Here is a 20,971-nt window from a genome sequence, read left to right on the forward strand (position 1 = left end):
TCTATCTATCTATCTATCTATCTATCTATCTATCTATCTATCTATCTCTATCTAGCTCTGTTAACCAAAGGATTTTGCCAGTTATCACAGATGTCCTCCTTAAGATCCAAACAAAAGAAGGATTATTGGTAATAAGGCTACTCATGAATGGATAGCATTTTCTTCTAACAGTGCCACTGTATTTTTTATTGTGTCATGTTTACCTTTGGTTCATTACTAATAACTTTTTGGTCTTTTCCTTTTATTGCTGTGGAAAAACCAGCAGTAGGATTTTGGGACTACAGATTTAGAGCTAAAAGGAATCTTGCAGGAGGTCATCTGGGTTAGAGTGGGAAATTTTTATTGAGTGACCTTCAAGGGAGAAGTTGTTTAGTGAGTATGGTAAATGGAGAGTCTGGAAGTGGCTGTGAGAGAGCAAGAAGTATTCCAACTTCCCCTCCAGTACATTAGGGAGAGATAAGGTACAGCTAGTGATTGAGAGAATGACTGGAGATGAAATATCATCATAGGAAAGACAAATCTCAGTGAAGGCTAGTAGGTAGAAGGAGTTTGAAAGTAAGTGGTCCGGGATAAATGACAATTTTTTCACTGTGGCATGGGAATTGCATAGAGCACAGTGGAAGTGATGTTTAATAGAGGAGATAAAAATGTCAGTAATGAAGAGAAAGAAGAAGAAAAAGGAGCATAAGAGAAGGTGAAAAAGAAGATAAGAGATGAAGGAGAAGAAATTGAAATAGATGGGAAGAAAGAAGAAAAAGAGAGATCAGGGAAAAAGAAATAGAAATGAGAAGAGCAGACCCTTCTTTTTTATGGTGGTTTACAGTTTTCAGGTAATTTCACTTTCATTATCACATTTGATCTTCATAGCAACCCAATGAATTGGTCTGAGCAAGTTTATCACATTATATATATGAGGTCATGGAAACTTGGAGAGATTAAATTATTTCTCAAGGTCATTGGCCTATTAACAGCAGTGTGGATGTAGTGGACTTGGTGTCAGAAGAGACTCTGAAGGGGCAGCTAGGTGGCGCAGTGGATAGAGCACTGGCCCTAGAGTCAGGAGGACCTGAGTTCAAATCCAGCCTCAGACCAAACACATGACACTTACTAGCTGTGTGACCCTGGGCAAGTCACTTAACCCCAATTGCCTAAATAAAAAAAAAAAAAGAAAAGAGAGTCTGAGTTTTAGTTCTACCTCTTATACTCACCAACTATATTATAATCTCTGAGCCTTAGTTTCCTCATTTGCAAAATGGAAATAACAACTCTATAGTAGTGAACTTCACATGGTTCTTTTGATGATCAAAGGAGATAATCTAACATTTTTTGGTAAGCTGTAAAGTATCATATAAATGTAAGCTATGATGATGATGTAGCAGTACTGACTGTCAACCCAGATCTCACTATACAGTGATGTCCATTATACACTGCTGCCTCCTGGGAGAAAAGTTAGACTAGGAAGATTCAGAAGCCAAAAATCTTCTTGGTATTTGGCTTTTCATTGGATCGCAATAGAGATTTCTTTTCCTTTTTTCTTTTTTCTTTTTTTTTTTTTGTCTCATCTCTCAGAATTGAGGATGATAGCAGGTGCCATACTACCAGGCTACCACTTTTTTTCTTTTTTAAAATTAATTTATTTATTTTTAGTTTTCATTATTCACTTCCATAAGATTTTCAGTTTTAAATTTTCCCCCCTTTCCTCCTCTCCCCCCTCCCCAAGACGACGTTCAGTCTTATATAGATTATACATGTACATCACATTAAACATATTTTCACATTAGTCATGTTGTAAAGAAGAATTAGAACCAATGGGAGGAACCACGAGAAAGAAGAAACAGAACAAAATAACAGCAACAAAAAAGAAAGCAAATAATGTGCTTCAATCTACATTTAGACTCCATAGTTTTTTCTCTGGATGTGGATAGTGTTTTCTATCATGGGACTTTTGGAGCTGTCTTAGATCCTTGCATTGCAGTGAAGAGCCAAGTCTATCAAAGTTAGTCATCACACAGTGCAGCTGTTACTGTGTACAGAGTTCTCCTGGTTCAGGCTGCCATTTTTTACTTAGATAATTCTATGTGTACTTAAATACATGTGCCATCTCCTGGGTATGTAGAAGCTCTGGGGATTTTCTCCTGTTGGGCACAATTCCTCCAGTGATGTAGCATGAGGTTCCTTTGGCTGAAGTGGGCCGGGAATGGCGGACCCCTGGTCAGGGCTGTCAAACACTTGCTCCCTGGTTCTCTCCCCTCTTGTGGTCTCCCTCTGAGTGTCCCTGCCCTCCCCTTTCAAAATCTGACCGAGAAAGGTGAAGTGCTTTGCCCATCGTTAGTTAGGCAGCTGCTGTGGGATGGATCTATGACTTGGACCTGGATCTTCTGATTCTCTAGCCAGCATTGTTTCCACTATTAGGCTGCCTTGTCTCTTGGTTTGCAGTGACGTGGCAGCTGGAAAGGGGGGAGTTTAGAGGATGCCAACATACTACAGTGCACTCCTGAATCTGCAGCCTCATTGGTGTGATTTTTCTCTCCAGTGAAGCTGAGACCATAGTGCATGCACTCCTGACCATCCCGGGAACTCTTGTCTGTGTCCTCCCAGAAGGTCATCACAGGGGATCCACCTAACTGGCTGGGTGGGTGTTGGGGGGAGTCTTCTACAAGTTCTCTTGACAATACAAGGAAACCTATGGAGCACACCAGCCAGCTATCAGTTATTACTTGTTTCTGCTCCATGACATAGTTAATTAGAAGATGTCATATTCAGTCACTTCATGTTTTTTTTTTTACATGATGCTAAACAATTGTTTTCATTAGAAAACATTTTTTGTTTTAAATTTACTCTCTTTGGTCTTGTGTGCATATGTAGCGTTACTGGGTTAGTGTAATGTTTTCTGGGTCCAAGTATTATTTGAAATTGATTTTTAACAGCTGTACAAATTAATTCGTAACCCAGAACTTACTCCTGAGGAACATTATTCTCATCTGTCTTCCCATTGGATGACATTATGAGAACATTTCAACAACATATAGGGGAAGCAAAAATTGGCATAGTTAATTGTGTGCGTAAATATCAACTGCAGATTGAAAAGGATAAAGAAAAACCTACTATTTGAAAGGTTAGAATGACTGCTCACCTGTACTGTTTTATATATGTACATACATAATGTAGATCACTATATAAATTTCCATTGATTCTTTCTCTTCTAAATTACAATGTCTAATGTAAGTTGGTGTTTTATCACAAGATAGCTATGGGTTGTTGCATTGGCACATTAATTACAATAACTGGGCAGTAAAGAAGCCATAGGAACAGATTATATGCTGTGTGTTTTGATGAGGTTGTAGTTTATGGCCTCTTATGAATGATAATAAAATCTTCTTAATTGACACTTTTGATGTGCTCTCTTGCTTCTCATTTCTACTTATGAGGTTGGTTTATAAATCTTTTCAGGAACTATACACCTAGATTTTGCAAATGAATACTTCCTACAATCTTCTGTCATTACACTTTGAATTCTTTTGTTCGTTTGACAAATGCTTATTGAGCACTTTGTATGTGCAAGGCACTGTGCTAGGCTCTGTGAGACACACAAAATCTATGTAAGTCATGGCCCCTGACTTTAAGGTGTGTTATAGTCTAATAGTGGAGATCAGACTTCTGCATGAATCACCATAACATAAAGCAATGTGCAGTAATTGGGTACAAAGTACTTACTGTTCAGGAGAAGGAGAATGATCAAGGAAAGCTAAGGGGGAAGACAGCTTAGTGGTAGAAAGGCATGTTTTGTTCTGTAACCCAGATTCCTGGGTTAAATTCTCTTAGAGATTGCCAGTTGTTGTATTCTAGAACAAAATGTTTTATGGCAAGGGATAGGATGACATAAAGAGAGCTTTGGGGGCCAGCCAGTAGAACTTGGACAGTGGTGTGGACAGCTTATTTTATTTCAAAGATGTTATTGGGGGAACTTTCTAAGAACCTAGAAATCAAAGTTCCTGAAAGAAATACCCAGGGATCCTACCGAGGAAAGGGTCCAATTCAGATAGAGAATTGTGGGCATTGAGAATGAGAGGTCAACAGTCAATTAGTCAGCAAGCAATTATTAAGCACCAACTGTGTGCCTACTTTTAAGTGCCTGCTACACGTTTAATACTGGGCTTAATGCTTTCGGCAGAACAATACATTCCCTGAGATGGATCAGTTGTTGTTCAGTGAACTGGAGGCTGATGGCCACTTTTAAATATATCCCACCCATAGTGGAGGCTGCTGTTCAAAGTAGCTTGGAATTGATTTTTTTTTTTTTTTTTTTGGCTAGTCACTTGGGTTAAGTGACTTGCTCAGGGTCACACAGCTAATAAGTGTCAAGTGTCTGAGGCTGGATTTGAACTCAGGTCCTCCTGACTCCAGGGCCAGTGCTCTGTCCACTGTGCCACCCAGCTGCCCCTTTGGAATTGAATTTTGAGATAAACAGAAGTGGCTAGAACTCTTAAGTAGAGATGTTTTGTTTTTAGTCTTTTTTTAGAAAAGAAGATAAAACTTTAAAAAAATTTGTTATTTAGCATCAGTTTTTTACTTCTCATTCACTCCCTCCTTTATGATTTAAGCAAAACAAATCAACCCACTGGCCGTAGGAGTCACTCTGCTCCTGTAGGCTATCATCTGATGGAGAGGAAATAGCACTGGATTTAGAGTCACAGGATCTGGGTTAAAATCCCACCTTTACCACATACCGCTTCAATGGTCATGGACAAGTCACTTCTTTCTGAACTTCAGTTTTCTTGCCTGTAAAATAAGGAGTTTGGAGGAAGAGATCGTTACTTTAAGGTTCCGTGTAACTCTAAACTCTAAACTCCTTTTGTCATTACAATGGTCACTGTTTTGATGTCTTTCAATATTGTTTTTCTTTACATTATTATGGTCTTTGTGTAAATTGGTGTCTTGATTCTGTTTTACTTCTTTATACATCAGTTCATATAAATATTTTCAGTTTTCTACAAATTCTCCATATTCTTAATTTCTTACAATATAACATTATTCCATTACATTTGTAGCACAGTCTGTTCAGCCATTTCATGATTGATGGGCAACCTTTTTTCTTTTTCTACCACCAAAAGTGTTATTAATGAATATTTTGGCACATATGGGACCTTTCTGTCATGACACAGCCATGGTGTAGGTCAAAGGCTCTGTGGGGTTTTGTGATTTTTCTAATATTGTTGCAAGTTGTTTTCCAGAACAGTTGAGTTGATTCATAGGTACCTGGATGCACCTTGGGGGGAGGGGGATTTCTCTTCTACACCCTCCAATATTCTATCATTTTTATCTTTTGTCACCTTTGTCAATTTAATGGGTGTTCATTTTCCATCCATTTAACTTCGTGACCTCAAGTAAACCCTTTCTCTTTGTGTCTTGAGTTCTTTTTGTAAATTTGATACACAAATAATTGTTTTTGCCCTAGTGAATTAATGAATGAAATATGTGTGACCAAGACATTCCCGTGAGTCGACGTTAAACTTTTTGAAAGGTGGTTATGGGTATGCTTTTTTTGTTGTTGCTGTTGCACTCTACTGCTTGAATAGAAGGTGATAAAACCCCATCGGTATTGGAAAAAGTCAATACTCATTAGAAAGTGCCTAGTTTGTAAATAGGGAATGGCTTCAACTATATATAAACCCTGATCCATTGCATTTCACATTGTCTCTAGTTTTAACATCTAATATTTATGTCTGTAGGAGCTTGACAGGGAGCATAGTCCATGGGTGGGGGTTTTAATCCAAGCTCTACCACTGACTGCCTTGATTGATAAGTAACTTTGGCAAGTTACTTCACTTCTCTAAGACTCAGTTTTCTTTTATGTAAAATGAAGGGGTTGGACTAGGGGTGGGGAACCTGTGGCCTTAAGGCCACATGCGGCCTTCTAGGTCCTTAAGTGCAGCCTTTTGACTGAATCCAATCTAAGGATGTAGAAGGCCGCATGTGGCCTTAAGGCCGGAAGTTCCCCACCCCTGGGTTGGACCATAGGACCTATAAGATCTCTTCCAACTTCAGAGGTATTATGACCCCTTTAGAGGTATTATGACCCCTTTCTTCTCCATAGTCAATATGTTTGATTTTGTTTTCCTTGAAGCAAAATGAAATCTGTTTCTCTTATTGCATTGTAGATTGCTGCTAGAGCTTCTAGAGCTTCTCTTTGACAAATTTAATGCTGTGGCTGCTGCTCACTCTGTGGTCTTGGGATATCTCCAGCAGACTGTTGTGCCTCCATCAACCCAGCATGAAGACATCAAGTTGTATGATATGGCAGATGTTTGGGTCAAGATACAAGATGTCCTGCAGGTGAGGTTCTTTTCTCAAAGACATTGGGATAGAATAGAATCTTAGAGAAGTATCACCTCCCAGATTTAATGACAAGAACAGGTTTAGAAGAGAATTTAATTGTCAGGTGATCTGGTGCTGCCATGGACATCTACCAATTACCAAAGATCTCATGACCAAGTTTTCCTACTGCATATACGTAGACTACTGGTTCACAGATTTTCATATGGTTTATGATATCCAATTATTTCCCTGTCATGCCCTTTAATTCACAGAAGTCACTCACATTTCCAGATAATTTGTAATTACTATGCTTGCTCATCTCATTGTTTTATGGACAATATGAACTTGTGTGTAAGTTCCTTTGATAGGATTGTAGAAGTATAAGTTATATAAGGAGGATTTTAATTAATGAATTAGTGCATAATTGCTCCCTTTTTGCATTATGAACTATGTATTTAAGAACAGAATCTCCATTAATGCATACTGGTCTTACAAATGGGTATTGATGAAATATTATGTTCATAGCCAATTTTATTATAAAGTCTTTTGAATTATACTTTTCATTTTCCTAGTTCTCCTTATAGTTCATTCCTTATAAATTTATATTTCAAATTACACAGGACAAGGTATGAACATGAAACCTAGGTGAAGAGCTGAAATTTTCCACAGCAGAATTATATATATTAACTTATCTTTTTAATTATGTGATAGTCTGTTTTCTCACAGGCCTTACCAGGAGTTAGTAATGGTTTAGAAAATCTTGCAGTTTTTGAATTTACTGGGAATAACTTGCTCATAGTAGTATTATCATGAGTTACTTGATTAATGAAAAATAGACAGTAGGTTAGATGTGTAAAATAAGTATGCTAAACATGGAATCAAATGCTATGGTTTGTTTTAAGTAGGATAAATTCTTTGATATTATAAAATGATTTGCTTTTTTTAAAAAAATTCTTGTACTTTTTTCCTTCCTTTCTTCTCTTCTTTTTCTTATTCATCCCGCAACTTAGGCACAATTCCTTTAACCCAGATTTCATCTGTATGTGTTGTTTGCTTACTAGCTCAGCCTTCCATGTCCAGTATAATTCCACTCACCAAGTTCGTAAAGTGTTTTGGGACAAAGAGAGGTGATGTGTTAGCTTCTTAGTGGTTATCAGACTTAGCACTTTTCTTCAAGTTCATCAGTTCCTCTGAGCAGTAGTAGACATTCAGTCTTTCTGTAAAGAAACATTTATTGAACATTGGACTGCCTGTACGGTATAGAAAAAAGAAGTTGATATGGTCAGTGCCCTCAAATAATCAATTAGCAAGTATATTTTGAGCTCCCACTAGGTCCCAGGCACTGAGAATACAGGTACAAAGAAGGAAACAGTCCCTGTGTGCAGGTAGCTTCTATTCTAATGGAGAGGTAAAAAGTATATAAATAAATATATCCAACATAAACCTAAAATAAATAAATAAAAATACGAGGTGTCCCAAAAGTCTTAGTTTAAGCTATTAAAGCTTAAAATGGCACGAAGACTTTTGGAACGCCCTGTCTATGCAATGTAGTCAGATACAAAGTAGCTTAGGAGGGAAGGAACTATCGGGCGGGAGAAGTCAAGAAAGATTCCGTGTGGTGTGCGGTGCTGGAGCTGTATCTTCAGGGAAGAGAAAAACTCCGTGAGGCAGAGAGGGAGTGCGTTCCAAGTGTGGGGGATGGTCTCGGCCAAGGCAGAGATGGTGGAGATGTAGCCGCATGTGTGAGGGAAAGCGAAAGCCTGATTCTTTAGATCACAGAGCGTAGGAGAGAGAACAATGTCCAATGAGGCCTCTCCAAAGAAACGCTGGGTCAAGTTTTATAGGCATTTTAGAACTAAACAGAATTTTTTTATCCTAGAGACAATAGGAAGATACTAGAATTGGCTGAGCAAGAGAATCATTAATTGTCAGATCTGCGTTTAAGAAAAATTATTTTGTCACCGGTGTGAGGGATGGAACAGAATGAGGAGAGTCTTAATGTAGGGAGGCCCATTAGGAGGCCATTGAAATAATCTCAATGAGAAGTGATGAGGGCTTGGACTAAAGTGGAAGCTATGTGAGTTCAGAGAAGGGGGCCAGGTGTGAGATGGGTAACTAGAAATGGCAAGATTTAGTAGCCCATTGAATGTAGGTGGGTTGAGGAAGAGTGAGGAGTCCAGGATTATACAGAGATTATAGACTTGGGAGACTGGATAGATGGTGGTGCCTACAACAAAAGTAGGAATGTTTAGAAGAGGGGAGAGCTTAGAGAGAAAGCTAATGAGTTCAGTTTTGGGCATGTTGAGTTTAAGATGTCTCTGAGATACTCTCTTTGAAATCATACACAGGCAATGTGGGCCAGAAGCTCAGGAGAGAGACTTGGACTTGAAGTATTCATGTGGGAGTCATCTGCATTTAGATGATAGTCAAACCCATGGGAGCTAGTGAGGTTACCAAGAGATATGTTGGAAGAGTAGGAGACAGAGCCTTGAGGAAAACCCACAGATAGGGTCATCCTCTGGATAATAAGTCAGCATAGAAGTCTGAGAAGGAGCCAATCAGAGAGATCAGAAGGGAACTAGAAGAGAGTAGTGTCATGAAAACACAGAAAGGCGAGAGCATTCAGCATGGGAAGATCATTAATTGTGTCAAGTGCAGCAGACAGGTTAAGAAACATATTCAAACCATTATGTAGTAACTGCCAAATAAATGCTGTGGCTGCTTTGAGAAAGAAGAAATCTCTTCTGGTTGGTGTGGAAGATTTCAAAGAGGAAACAGGCCATGACTATTCAAATTCATGTAGGTATAGAAGAGGGGGATGACATTTTCTGAATGGGAAGAAAGGTGGAGAGAGTAGACAAAAGTATTTAGGAAACAGTGAGTATGTCTGGCTTGAGCTATGGGTTGATTCAGAAAAGTAGTTTTAGGTAAAATTGGAATCATGTGGCAGGCCTTAATTGCCACATTAAGGAGTTTATACTTCATTCCATAGGTAGTTATCAGCCTTTGAAGATTTTTGAACTGGGAAGGTGACATTATAAAAACAAAATTTTTAAAAGATCTATTTGGTGTTGGTACACAGGGAGTATTAGAAGAGTGGAAGACTGGAGTCAGGAGAGACTTTATCTTACTGGTATTATCAAGGTATTCAAAGTTAACGTAGGAAGTAGTTTACTCTTCTACTATATACGATGTGGGATATTGTCTTGGGCAGTGGTGGAGTTTAATGTGCACTTTTTTAGTTGGCAAGGACTAGCAGGAGAGGGAATAATTTTTGTTTTTTTTCTTAGTGTCTTAGAAAATGCTCAAGTGTAACAGTGGATGTGCCTGTTCAGTTCCATTGAACACATGCAAGGATATTCACAGTGGATACCTGTCCAGTTTCATTTGAAGTAGAGCCCTCAGCACTATGTCTTTTCTCCCTTGATCTCACAGTGGCAGTCTGGCACAAAGGATGCTACTGAGAGCTGGCTAGAACATAGATTAGGTGAAAGTCTGTTTATGTGTAACATTTAGGGAAGACTGTTTTTGTTTTAAGTGTTTATGTAGACTTTTGTCCATATAGCCAGTTTCATTCTAAAGTAGAGCTGTCAGTGAAATTCTCTTTGGATAATATAAGCTACTTTTGAGAATTAAATATTTAGTTGAGAAGAACGAGACACCTGCTGCTAAGTATTAAACAACATGAATAACTGAGGCAGCATATTATGATTAATGGAGTTAAACATTTGGGGGACAGAATTAAAGATACTTTCTTGAATTACTTTTTTTTTTTTTGCCAGAACATTGAAGCATTCCTTTGCAGAATAAATTTTAGAAAAGAAAATATTGCCTGGTATTTAGAAGCTGCTGATGGTGGAATTTACATTTTTTCTATGCCTTACCCAGCAGGTGGAATCCAGCCTGTGGTTGGAAGGCTCGTTTGTCTCAGCATGTTTATGTCTGAGGAAAGACAGCTGGGAGACAAGGCCATCGCAGTAACAGGGTGTCATAGCTTCCTCCTGCCTGGTGTCAGTCCTTCGACTTCACACCATTGCTCTCCGTTTTCAGGTTTACACTCTTTTGGAAACTGTGATAATAGAAATACTTGTTTTGGCCTTCAGAGCAACAGTAGCACCTTCTGAAATGTCACCTATTTGGTGGCATGCCTGTCATCCTGTCGACTGCACACTTTCAAGGTATGCAAGTCTGAGGTTCACTGGAAAACACGAAACATCCCACTGTGTCATGCAGTACAAAAGATGTGGCAGGATCACTTTGAATGAAGTATGCTTCTGTTACTTGTGCCTTAGAAAAATAAATTTTAAACTTGCTGGAGAAATAGTCCCATTTTCAGACAAAGTAATTCACACAGCTGTGAAATTGTGGAATGCATTTTGTATCTAACTGTGTTAAGGGGTGACTGTGAATTATGTGTTATGGAGGCTGTAAATTCCAATAGTAATAGCTCGTATTTATGTAGTGCTTTAAGGATTATAGAATCAGGAATTTAGAGCAGGAAGGGACCTTAGAGGCCATCTAGTTCAAAGCCCTCATTTTTTAGATGAGGAAATGGGGCCTAGAGAGGTTAAATGATTCGTCCAAGGTCATACAAGTAGGAAGTAGCAAAACTAGGAAAACAAATATGTACAAGCAAGATGTACACAGGATAAATCGGAAGTCTTGATTAGTGCAAATAATTCTCTCTGAAGTGATCCCATTATTGGAATTCACATTGCATGTTTCCATTGGTCTGGAAACAGTTAATATATTTTATATCATTCTAACTTCAAAAAGTATGAATTTGAATTCATGTAGCTACTTCAGAGGATTCATTATTTGCTTTTGTTGAGACTTGGCTATAGTCAACAGAAGGCAGGCACTAGCAAGCATGGGGGTGGGTGGGATGGTATCAGGAAAGGTTTCTTGTGGAAAAATAGGTTTACATGGGACTTGAAGGAAGTCCAGAGGCCCAGATGGGGAGGGAGAGAATTATAGGCATGGGAGATAACAAGTCAAAATGCTTGGAGTCAAGAGATGGGGTATCTTGTGAGAAACAGCATGGATACCAGCACCATTGGATCAAAGAGTAGATGTTGGGGTGGGGGGTGGAAGGTGTTAGAAGATTTGAGTAAGAGCAAGGAAGCTTATGATGGTCTTTGAACTCCAAATAGAGGATTTTATATTTGTTCCTGGAGATGCTAGGGAGCCACTGAAGTTTGTTGAATGGGGATACTGGTGTGTGACGTAGTCAAACCTATATTTTAGGAAGATCAGTTTGATAGTTGAGTGGAGAATGGACTGGAGTGGGGAGAGACTTGAGGCAGAGAGAACAATCAGCAGGCTATTATAATAGTCCAGTGACGAAAGCCTGCACCAGTGTCATGAGGGATGAGGGGGCATGTGTGGGATATGTTGAAAGGATTTGGCAACAAACTGAGTAAGAGGTGTGACGGAGAGGAATCAAAGATGGTGCATAGATTGCGAGTCTGATTGACTGGGAGGATGGTGGTGCCATCAATGGTAATAGAAGAAAAGACTGATGGGGAAAGATAATGAGTTCAGTTTTGGACAGGTTGAATTTAAGATGTCTTCAGGTGATCCAGTGTGGGATGTCTAATAGGCAGTTAGAGATGTGAATCTGGAGATTTGGATAAAAGGGCTGGATAAGTAGATCTGAGAATTGTCAACATGGATAGGATATTGGAATTCAAGGGAGCTATTGAGATAATCAAGTGTAGTGGGATAGAGGGAGAAGAGAAAAGGGCTCAGGACAGAGCTGTGGAGACTCTCCCATGGGTAGTAGGCATGATGTGGATGAAGATCCTGCAAAGGAGACAGAGTAGGAGCAGTCATCCAAAGTAGGAGGAGTCTCCAGGTAGCCAGGAGAGAACAACATCAACAGAAACTGAGGGGAAAAGTATCATAGAGAAGAGGGTGACAATGTCAGAGGCTGCAGAGAGTTCAAGAAGAATGAACATTGAGAAAAGACCATTAGATTTGGCAAGTAAAAGTCATTGGTAACTTTGGAGAGAGCAATTTCAGTTGACTGGTGAGCTTGGGAAGCCAGTTTGTGAGAGTTAAAAAGAATGTGAGAGGAAAGGAAGTGAAGGAATTGATTGTACACAGACTTCTCCAGGAGTTTAGCCTCAGAAGGGAGGAAAGAAAAGATATGATAGCTAGGGAGGGTGGATGGATAAAGTGAGGTTTATTTATTTATTTGTTTTTTGAGGATGAGGACATAGGCATGTTTGTAGGCAGTAGGGAAGCAGACAGAGAGTGGATATCATAAAAGGGGTAATGTGCTAGTCCCTTCCCTCTGCTGATTGTCTTCAATTAATCCTACACACACACACACACACACACACACACACACACACACACACATCTTATTTGTTCATAGTTGCTTGTGGGTTGTCTCCTCCATTAGACTGTGAACTCCTTGATAGCAAGGGTCTGTCTTACTGTTACTGTATCCCCAGTGCTTAACGTTCTGCCTGGTACGTACTTGGTACCAATGCTTGTTGACTTGACTGATTCCAAATTTATTGTGCTTTCCATTATACCATCCTACCTCTCAAGATTTGCCAAACACCTTTCCTCACAATGACCTTGTAAGGTAGGTATGGTAAGTATTTTTATCCCAGTTTTATAGATGAGGAAACCGAGGATCTGAAGGTTTAAGTGACTTGCTCATTATCACATAACTGGAAAATATATGAGATGGAATTCAAACCCAGATCTTCTTATTCCAAGTCTATCCCTTTGGCCACACCCCTTTTCAAGACTGACAGTGATACCCTGGGCCAATAATTTTCTTTTCAATACCTCAGTTTCTTTAGTCAATTCACATGGAGAAACAATATAAAAATTATGGTGAAGCATTTGAGGTATGTCAAGTGCTGCATGAATGTTTAATGGGGATAAAATTAACCTCCTGGTCAGGGAAACTGAAAGGTGCTGACAAGTTAAGAAATGTAGCAAAGACAAATGATTCTGATCTGTAGCCTGGAGGGCATTTTCCAGGAGACAAATGCAGTTTTTGTTCTGTGTCTAAGTCTAGAACTGGGTTAGTTAGAGATCTTTGTATATTCTGCTTATAGAGAACCATACTTTTGGAAGTGAAGTTAACTTTCCATGGTGTTTTAGGCCACATAATATATGAGAGGAAGACTGGATAAGCTCAGTTTTTCATCTTTGTTGGCCATATAGATAGCCCCTGTTATTTTTGGGATCTTAATTCTCTAGAAAGACATTATAGATTTCATGATTTTCTTTTCTGCTGCTATATTTATAACTTTATCACTGGGTGATGTTTTGCTCAGATAGAGAACCTGGTGATTATATGTACTGAAGGATATAAGACAGCTTGTGAAGCTTAAATTTAAAATGTCTTCCCCCAAATTAGTTTGCAGACTAGACATATTGGCAGCTAAGTCCCCTGTCCCCATCTCTTGGCCAACATTGATGCTTAAAACCATAACTAAGAGGTGGAATGGGGGTTCCTTTAGCCCCAGCTCCCTAGAACAGGTGAGGTACAATCCATAGGTTTTCAGTTTGTTTTTGGTGCTATAATATTTGATTTCTTCCATTGCTTTGATGTGAATGAACCTCAACACGCTGAGCTGATTCAGGAACCATAGGAACTCTCCTTCGCCCCAGCGTTGATGGTGGGGATTGTAGTAGGCACTTTGTTTACAGACACGGGTTACCCTGAGAAAGCTACTCTGGCTGCAGTTGTTTTAGTAGTTTCCAGAAAAGGCAGTTAGATTGCAGTAAAATGATCCCTGTGTAGCAAGTCAGGAGACTTGAGTTTGAATCCGACCTTTTCTGCTCACTAGTTGTGTGACCTTGGGCAAATCATCTAGTTGTTTTAGGCTTCACATTCTTTATCTGTAAAATCACTCTAGATGTCATTTTCATCTCTAGTTGAGCTCTGATTCTGACACGTATGGGCAGAGAGAGGCTAAGTGATAGGTTTTCCATTGACCTTTTGTTGTTGCCTTTAGGTATTCCTGCTTATTCTGCTTACTTTCCAGTCTAGGGGTTGTGGCAGAAGTTGAAGGCCTGGACTGTTGCTTTGTTTTTGTCTTCATACCCATAGCGCCTAGTGCTCATCTTTGCCAGTAAGAGGGTTAATAAAATGCTTTTTGAACTGGAGAGTTTATTGAGATTTTAAGGGTTTTCATTTAGAAACCAAGAAAGCTTCCCTCAGGAAATATGTTTGACCTTTTGGTGCTAGATTTGGAGCCCACGTATACCTTTGGAGACCAGCTAGTTTCATCACCTCACTTTACAGGTGAGGAAATTGAGGCCCAGAGAGGTTAAGTGACTTCCTAAGATCATACAGATAATAAATGAATATCTTCTATTTGGTTTACTCTCTGAGACTGTGGTCCTAGCTTTGGGCCAAGGAGTCTAGAATGCCTTTAATACGTAGTGTCGCGGCTGCTGCAGTGGTGAGCATGAGACCAGCTCAATGCTCAGTAACCCGGAGATGCATGGATGAGGCAGGAGACAGCAAGATGGCAGAAGCTCCTGTTTATTGTAAGCTGGGTGTGACCTTTATAGCCCTCAAGGCACCTTGGGATCGCGTGATCAGAGCCCTACAGCCAGTCCTAGCTATCCCACTCCGCATGAAAGCCTCAGGTCCAGGCTGTGTCTGGGGCATGCAGGGAGGCACTCAACCAGTCAGAGGAGGGCCGAGCCAGTCATGATTGCTGCGTGTCCACAAAGGAGAGGTCAGTTAAGACTAAAGGAGAGGTCAGTTAAGACTTCCTTGCTTTCACGCAACAGACTGTGACCCTCAACTCCCCACAGGGAGGAACCCTAACGTGGCAGAGCACCATTCCCAAACGAATCCCATGACAACATAGTAAATGATAGAGGTTTATAGTGATGGGAGAAACATTGGGAGGGAGCATCATCACACCATCTTTTCAAAACACAGCCAGGAGACAGAGTAAAGGAAAAGTATTGTAGCTAGGAGAGTTTACTCATCATCAGCATAGCTATTTGTTGACTCCTGTGTGAACTTTTTATGGCAAATGTGTGGGCATTTTGTGTGTCTATGTGCATGTGTGTGTATGGTTTGGACCTGTAATATTATTATTGTAGGGAGCTGCTGATGAGAAAACTTGTGTTAAATGTAAATCTTCAGCTGTCCTGCAATTTAAAATCTTTGACTTTTTCTCCTTCCTCACCTCCAATCAGTTGCCAAGACTTGTGCATTCTACCCTCCGCTATATACCTCAAATCCTTTCCCTTGTATCCACTCACATTACAATTGCCCTGTTTGGGGTCCTCATCTGGATGATTTTAAAAGTTTCCCAGTTGATTTCCTTGCTTCCAGTCCATTGTCTACACAGTTGCTAAAATGATGTTTTTGAAGTACAACCCTGCCAAAGGAATTCTCATGTCCAGGAAATTACAGTGGCATGTGCACTCTCTCTCATGCTCTCCCTTCCTTCTCTCCCTCTCTCTCCCTCCTATAGAATAAAATACAAAAACTCCTCAATTTTTTTTTAAAGCTCTCCACAGTCCAACTCGAGCCTCCCCTTCCAGCCTTACTGCGCATGACTGTCTGCTATGCTTTCTGTATTCCAGTCAAAGTGGCCTGTTGGATGTTCCTGGCACATTTTACCTCCTGTCTCTATGGCTTTGGACAAGATGTGCCCCATGCCTGGAATAGACATGCCCTCCCTACTTTTTTCTCATAGAATACCTACTTTTTTTTAAAAAAAAAAGAGTTCACGGGCCACCTCCTACATAAGCCTATCCTGATTCCCCCAGTTTCTAGGGTTCTTTCCTCAGAAATTACTTCATTTGCATGTTTGGTATTTAATGTCTATGTACATATTTCCCCCAACAGAATGTAAGTTCCTGAAGGGTAGGAACTGTTTCATTTTTGTCTTTGTATTCTCAGTGCCTAGCCTGGCATATAGTAAGTACTTAATACATACATAATTAATTCAGTTATTGAATTATAGAATTGCTTGTGGTCCTGAGAGGTTAAGTGATTTACCTGGGTCACACAGCCAGTGTATGTCAGGGGTGGGAACTAAACCTAGGACTCAGAGGCTAGCTTCTCTCAGCTAATTCCAGGCTGCCTCTCCTATCAGTTTTTCACCAATCATTTGTTAAGTGCTTGTCATGTTTCAGACACTGTGGATAAAAAGAAAGGTTAAAATGCCATATGGGGATAATAGGTTATTTTATTTCCTAGTGTTGCTTTAATTATAATTATGCATAGTCCATGTTGTTTATGTGGGAAAATATTTTAGCTCATTTCATTCAAAATAGCCTTTGGTTCCAGTTATGAAAATAGTCTTGATTGACATCTCTAAGTTTCCTTTTAGTAACTGAACCAGAGCTACACTGATGTGAAACTTTTGCTGGGTCTTCATTACCGAATAAAGATCAACATTTTACTCTTGCCTTCGTATATGCTTAATTGGTTGGAGACTATTAAAATGTATATCCAGTTCAGGAAATGTTAACAGGTTTGGTCAGTTTAAAGCAACGGCCATTAAAAAAAGATTTAGAGAAATAAACCCATTTTTTTCCTTCCAAAATTGTTAGGCACTGAGTTTATGGGAATTGTTATAGTGTATCATACTCTGTATTATGTCTGTCACTTTCTATTAAGGCACTAAAACTGCTCTAGCAATCTTTTCATGAATCTTTCTCCTTTTATCATTTGTCACATTATTACCGTTAGAGTTAGGGAAACTAAACCATCCATATTTCACCTTTGAGAGGCAGCACATGGTAGTGGAAGGCTCACTGGCCTCAGAGTCAGAAAAGTGCAAGTTCAAACTGTATTTCTCATATTTACAGTTGTGTGACCTTGGGAAAATCATTGAACTGAGCTGTGACTCAGACAACAGCTGGGCCATCTGGCTCCCTGTTTGGTTGAAGCCAAAAAAATCGCACACAGAATTTAGGTTCCGTAGGCTTCTTCCTATCGTGTAGACCACTTCTTCCCAACCTGACTTTTAATATTTCTCTGTCATGCTGCCATTTATTTAAAGGGATTTTATACAATGCTTCTAACAAAGTAAAATGAACTTGAACTTAGGAAGTAAGTGTGTGTCACAAATAATTCTTTTGAGGCAGTTTTTAAAACTGGCACTGTACAATCAGATGAACAGCATTGGACTCATTACGGCTCAGAGGGCTCAAAATGAACTGTTTTCGATTTCTGTTGGTCATTTTTCAGTGTGGTAAAATGTTAGCAGGGCTGATTTTTTAGTGCGCTCTTTTTCAAAACCCTTCTCCATCTCCTGTAAGAAATCATGGCAAGAAAAGATGTGACATTATTTCTTGTCTTCCTTGTTTATTCTAGTTATGTGATTGTACTGCATGTGTTGTTTCACCCAACAGCTTCTCAGTGGTACATTCATTTGGTACTCATTTTTGTAAAAGGGTTGTCTTAAGCATTCAAGTCCTCCTGGAGATGCTAATGACATGGCTTTTCTCCCTTCCCAGTACAGTGTTCTCTCCCTCTTCCCCGTCTCACCCCCAACTGCCATTGTGTATGTCCTATGTGCATTAGAGTATGTACTGTTCTTGATGCTGTGGGTGGACTGGCTCATTAGGATTGCTTTCTTTTTAAAAAACTCAATCAAATGCCTTTGGTAGACTTTGTATGGCTAGGGTGATATCATTAAGGGGGCCTTGCAGAACTGGGAAATTCATCTTCCATACAGTGTTTTGGAATAGGGGGATATTCCCCAGTGGGTGTTTGTGAAATGAACTATTTCACATTGTGTGCTTTTAGGATTTTTATGTTTTTGTAGGAATAATAATTTGATTTTATTGATAACACAATGGCCACCAATGTTGGTAATCAGTGTATTTTGGTTGGTTCTATGATTTATATTCCCTGGATTCCTCATTCATATTTTTGGACTTCCCTTTTATTCATCTCATTCACGATTTGTCTGTTACTTCACAAATTAATCTAAATGTGACATCATTCCTTCCTCTGAGCTGCTGTGGCACCTGTTCTCTTTGTCATCTCTTTGACACTTGACATACTGCCATGTGTTAGGATGTGTCTTTTGTTTGTCTTGTGTTCTTTCCCTTTAGATGGATTGTAAATCCCTCAAGGTCGGGGATCATACTGACTTTATTTCTATCACTTATCACACGACTCCATTAGCAATGGCTACAGCTACAGCTATAGCAATGACTGACATTTACATAGTACTTTGGTGTTTACAAAGAGCTTTATATACATGAGCTCATTTGAGCCTCACAAGTCTGTGAAGTAGAGGTACTACAGGTATTATTGTCACCATTTTTTACAAATGAAACCAAAGCTCATGGAAGTGAAGTGTTCATTGTCACATAACCAATAAGCATTGGATTTGGGATTGAAACTGGGTGTTCATGACTCCAAGTTAATTTTTCTATCTACTCTGAGGAGGAGGAGGATGATGATGATGATGATGATATATGGTGTTGAATACCATTTCCTCTCTGGCCTTCAGTTTCCTAATGTAAAATGAGGCAATTAGGCTAAAAGACCCCTAAGGTTTGTTGCTTTAACTCTAAATTTTATAAATTTTGAAATTATTGTATGTTTTATATCTAGTTACACTTTGTCATTGTATAGGATTTTTTTTTGAAGTAAGACGGTAATGGATATGATCCATGTATCTTGTTTTTACGTAGTGCTTATCTGCAAAGGACACAGATTACTTTGATTTACTACTATTGTGGTACCTTAGAGGGAATGAGTCAATCCCCTTCATGGTTGCCTCTTCATTGCTGGGTTGCATTTTAGTAGTGGCTGAAGTAATTCTAGTATTTATTTAAAGGAATTGGAATTATGACCATGATTTGAGTATGCAAAGCTTAATTTTAAGATTGAGTAGAAACTAAATTTCCAGATATTAATGTTCTATGACCTTAACCTCAAACCTTCTGAGGTGAAAGGCAATGAAAAATTTGCTATCATAATATTCTTTCCAATTTGGTCTATAAAATCTCTATTAGTTGAACGGATTCTGCTAATGAAAGAAACAATAAGCATCTCAGAGTGGTGCTTTTGGCTGAGAAGCTTTGAACGGTGGCCGTGGTTAAGTGGTAACAGGAAGCTTTGAAGGATCAGAAGTCAGAGGCAAGGCCTCTTTTGACCATTTGAAGTCCATAATTCAATCCATTTTTTTTTTTAATGACTCTTTAATCTGGTTGGTAATGTCTTCTGGTTTGTACTGCATCAGTGATTTTTCATCTTAATTTTTTTTTAACATCTAAGGGCAGGGGTGGGGAACCTGTGGCCTCAAGGTCTTCAGGTCACAGGTTCCCCACCCCGACTTTGGGTTTTTCCAGTTATCTTAAGGGAATATTTAAACATTTTCAAAATATTCAGTAATTTAAAAAATATGGCATGTAGCACTTTTGGAAGGGAGGGTGCAGGTTTGATAGGCATTTCAAAGGAAAAGTAAATAGAATTTGATGAATGATAGGAGATGAAGAAGACATATGAATCAAAGTTGACTGAGACAGGATGACAAGGAGGATAACAGTGTCTTTGACATAAATGTGGACGTTAGCAGGAGAAATTAGTGTGAAAGGAAATTGCTGTTGGATTTAGGGGTAATGTTTGGGCAGTGAGGTTTAAATATGTAGTGGGTGGAGTGATAATGGAGCTTGAGTGAAAGGGAAGGGCTTGATAGAATGTATATGGGGGAAACTTTGCTCCCTAGCTCTCCCAAGCCACCATGCCATTGAGACCCAAAACTAAGCCCTGGATGGTTGAATCTTTTCCGTTGGAATCCCTGCCTTGGGCCCCTGCTATGCTGATTTGTGGTTGCTTCAGTCATCAGGATCCCCTCCAACTTGCTTCATTTTAGGCTCTGGCCATCTTACCAAGTGCCATGGCACCACCAAGTAACCCCTCCTCTCTTTCCACTTGTAGAACCATAATCAAATTAAGTCTGTCATTGCTCCCCGAAAGGGTGTTCCAGTTCCTTGTGACTCTATTAACCATTTCTGTAACTTTTTAAACCAAAATATCCCTCTTTGGCCACCCCTTCCCTATATGTGCTGTCTCACTCTGCAGATAACTGGTGCTAGATGATTTTTCCTGTTCTAGACTTCTCATCAGTACTTGTGGATGATGCTAATGATTTATGTCACAGAGATAAATATTATTATAGTCTCATCTGGTACCTAACAGAAAACTGCAAGATGCATTAATTAAGTAAAGCTTTTGAAGTGTTTTGAATGTTGAAAATAAAAAAAATATTGCCCTTAAAATAATTAATTCTTAATAGTAAGGAACTTGCTGCTAAGTGAGCTGCAGCAAATGAAGAAAGCTCTTGTGAGGGATATCTGTCCTCACTGGGGAAATGCCAGGGTGATAATTGACAGCAGATTAGTATGTTAGCAATGTGATATGGCATTGAAAAAGGCCAGTGCTATTTTTGTCATTGCGCAAAATGGAATAACGTCAGCAAGCTGAGAAGTGATAGTCTCTTTAAATAGAGTTCTGGTTATGGCATATGGTTCATTTGCTTCAGTTTTGGACATGTTAGTACCAAAATCATACAGACAAGTGAGTGGGAATCCCAAGAAGAGCAGCCAAAACAATTTGGGAATTAAGCTGAGAAAAGATGGTGTGTGTGTGTGTGTGTGTGTGTGTGTGTGTGTGTGTGTGTGTGTG

At 39.3% G+C, this 20,971-nt stretch overlaps 1 protein-coding gene across 1 annotated transcript in view; it reads left to right on the top strand.

Moving 5' to 3' along the window:
* Positions 1 to 20,971, top strand: part of EXOC4 (exocyst complex component 4) — an 879,542-nt gene that overhangs the window by 119,481 nt on the left and 739,090 nt on the right. The window contains exon 7 of the mRNA XM_027842359.1: positions 6,159 to 6,333. Within this exon, the coding sequence (XP_027698160.1) occupies positions 6,159 to 6,333 (175 nt within the window). The remainder of the gene's footprint in view (positions 1 to 6,158; positions 6,334 to 20,971) is intronic.

This window comes from Vombatus ursinus, unplaced genomic scaffold (genome assembly GCF_900497805.2).
Source record: "Vombatus ursinus unplaced genomic scaffold, bare-nosed wombat genome assembly UNPS02014870.1, whole genome shotgun sequence".
NCBI classification, from domain to species: Eukaryota; Metazoa; Chordata; class Mammalia; order Diprotodontia; family Vombatidae; genus Vombatus; species Vombatus ursinus.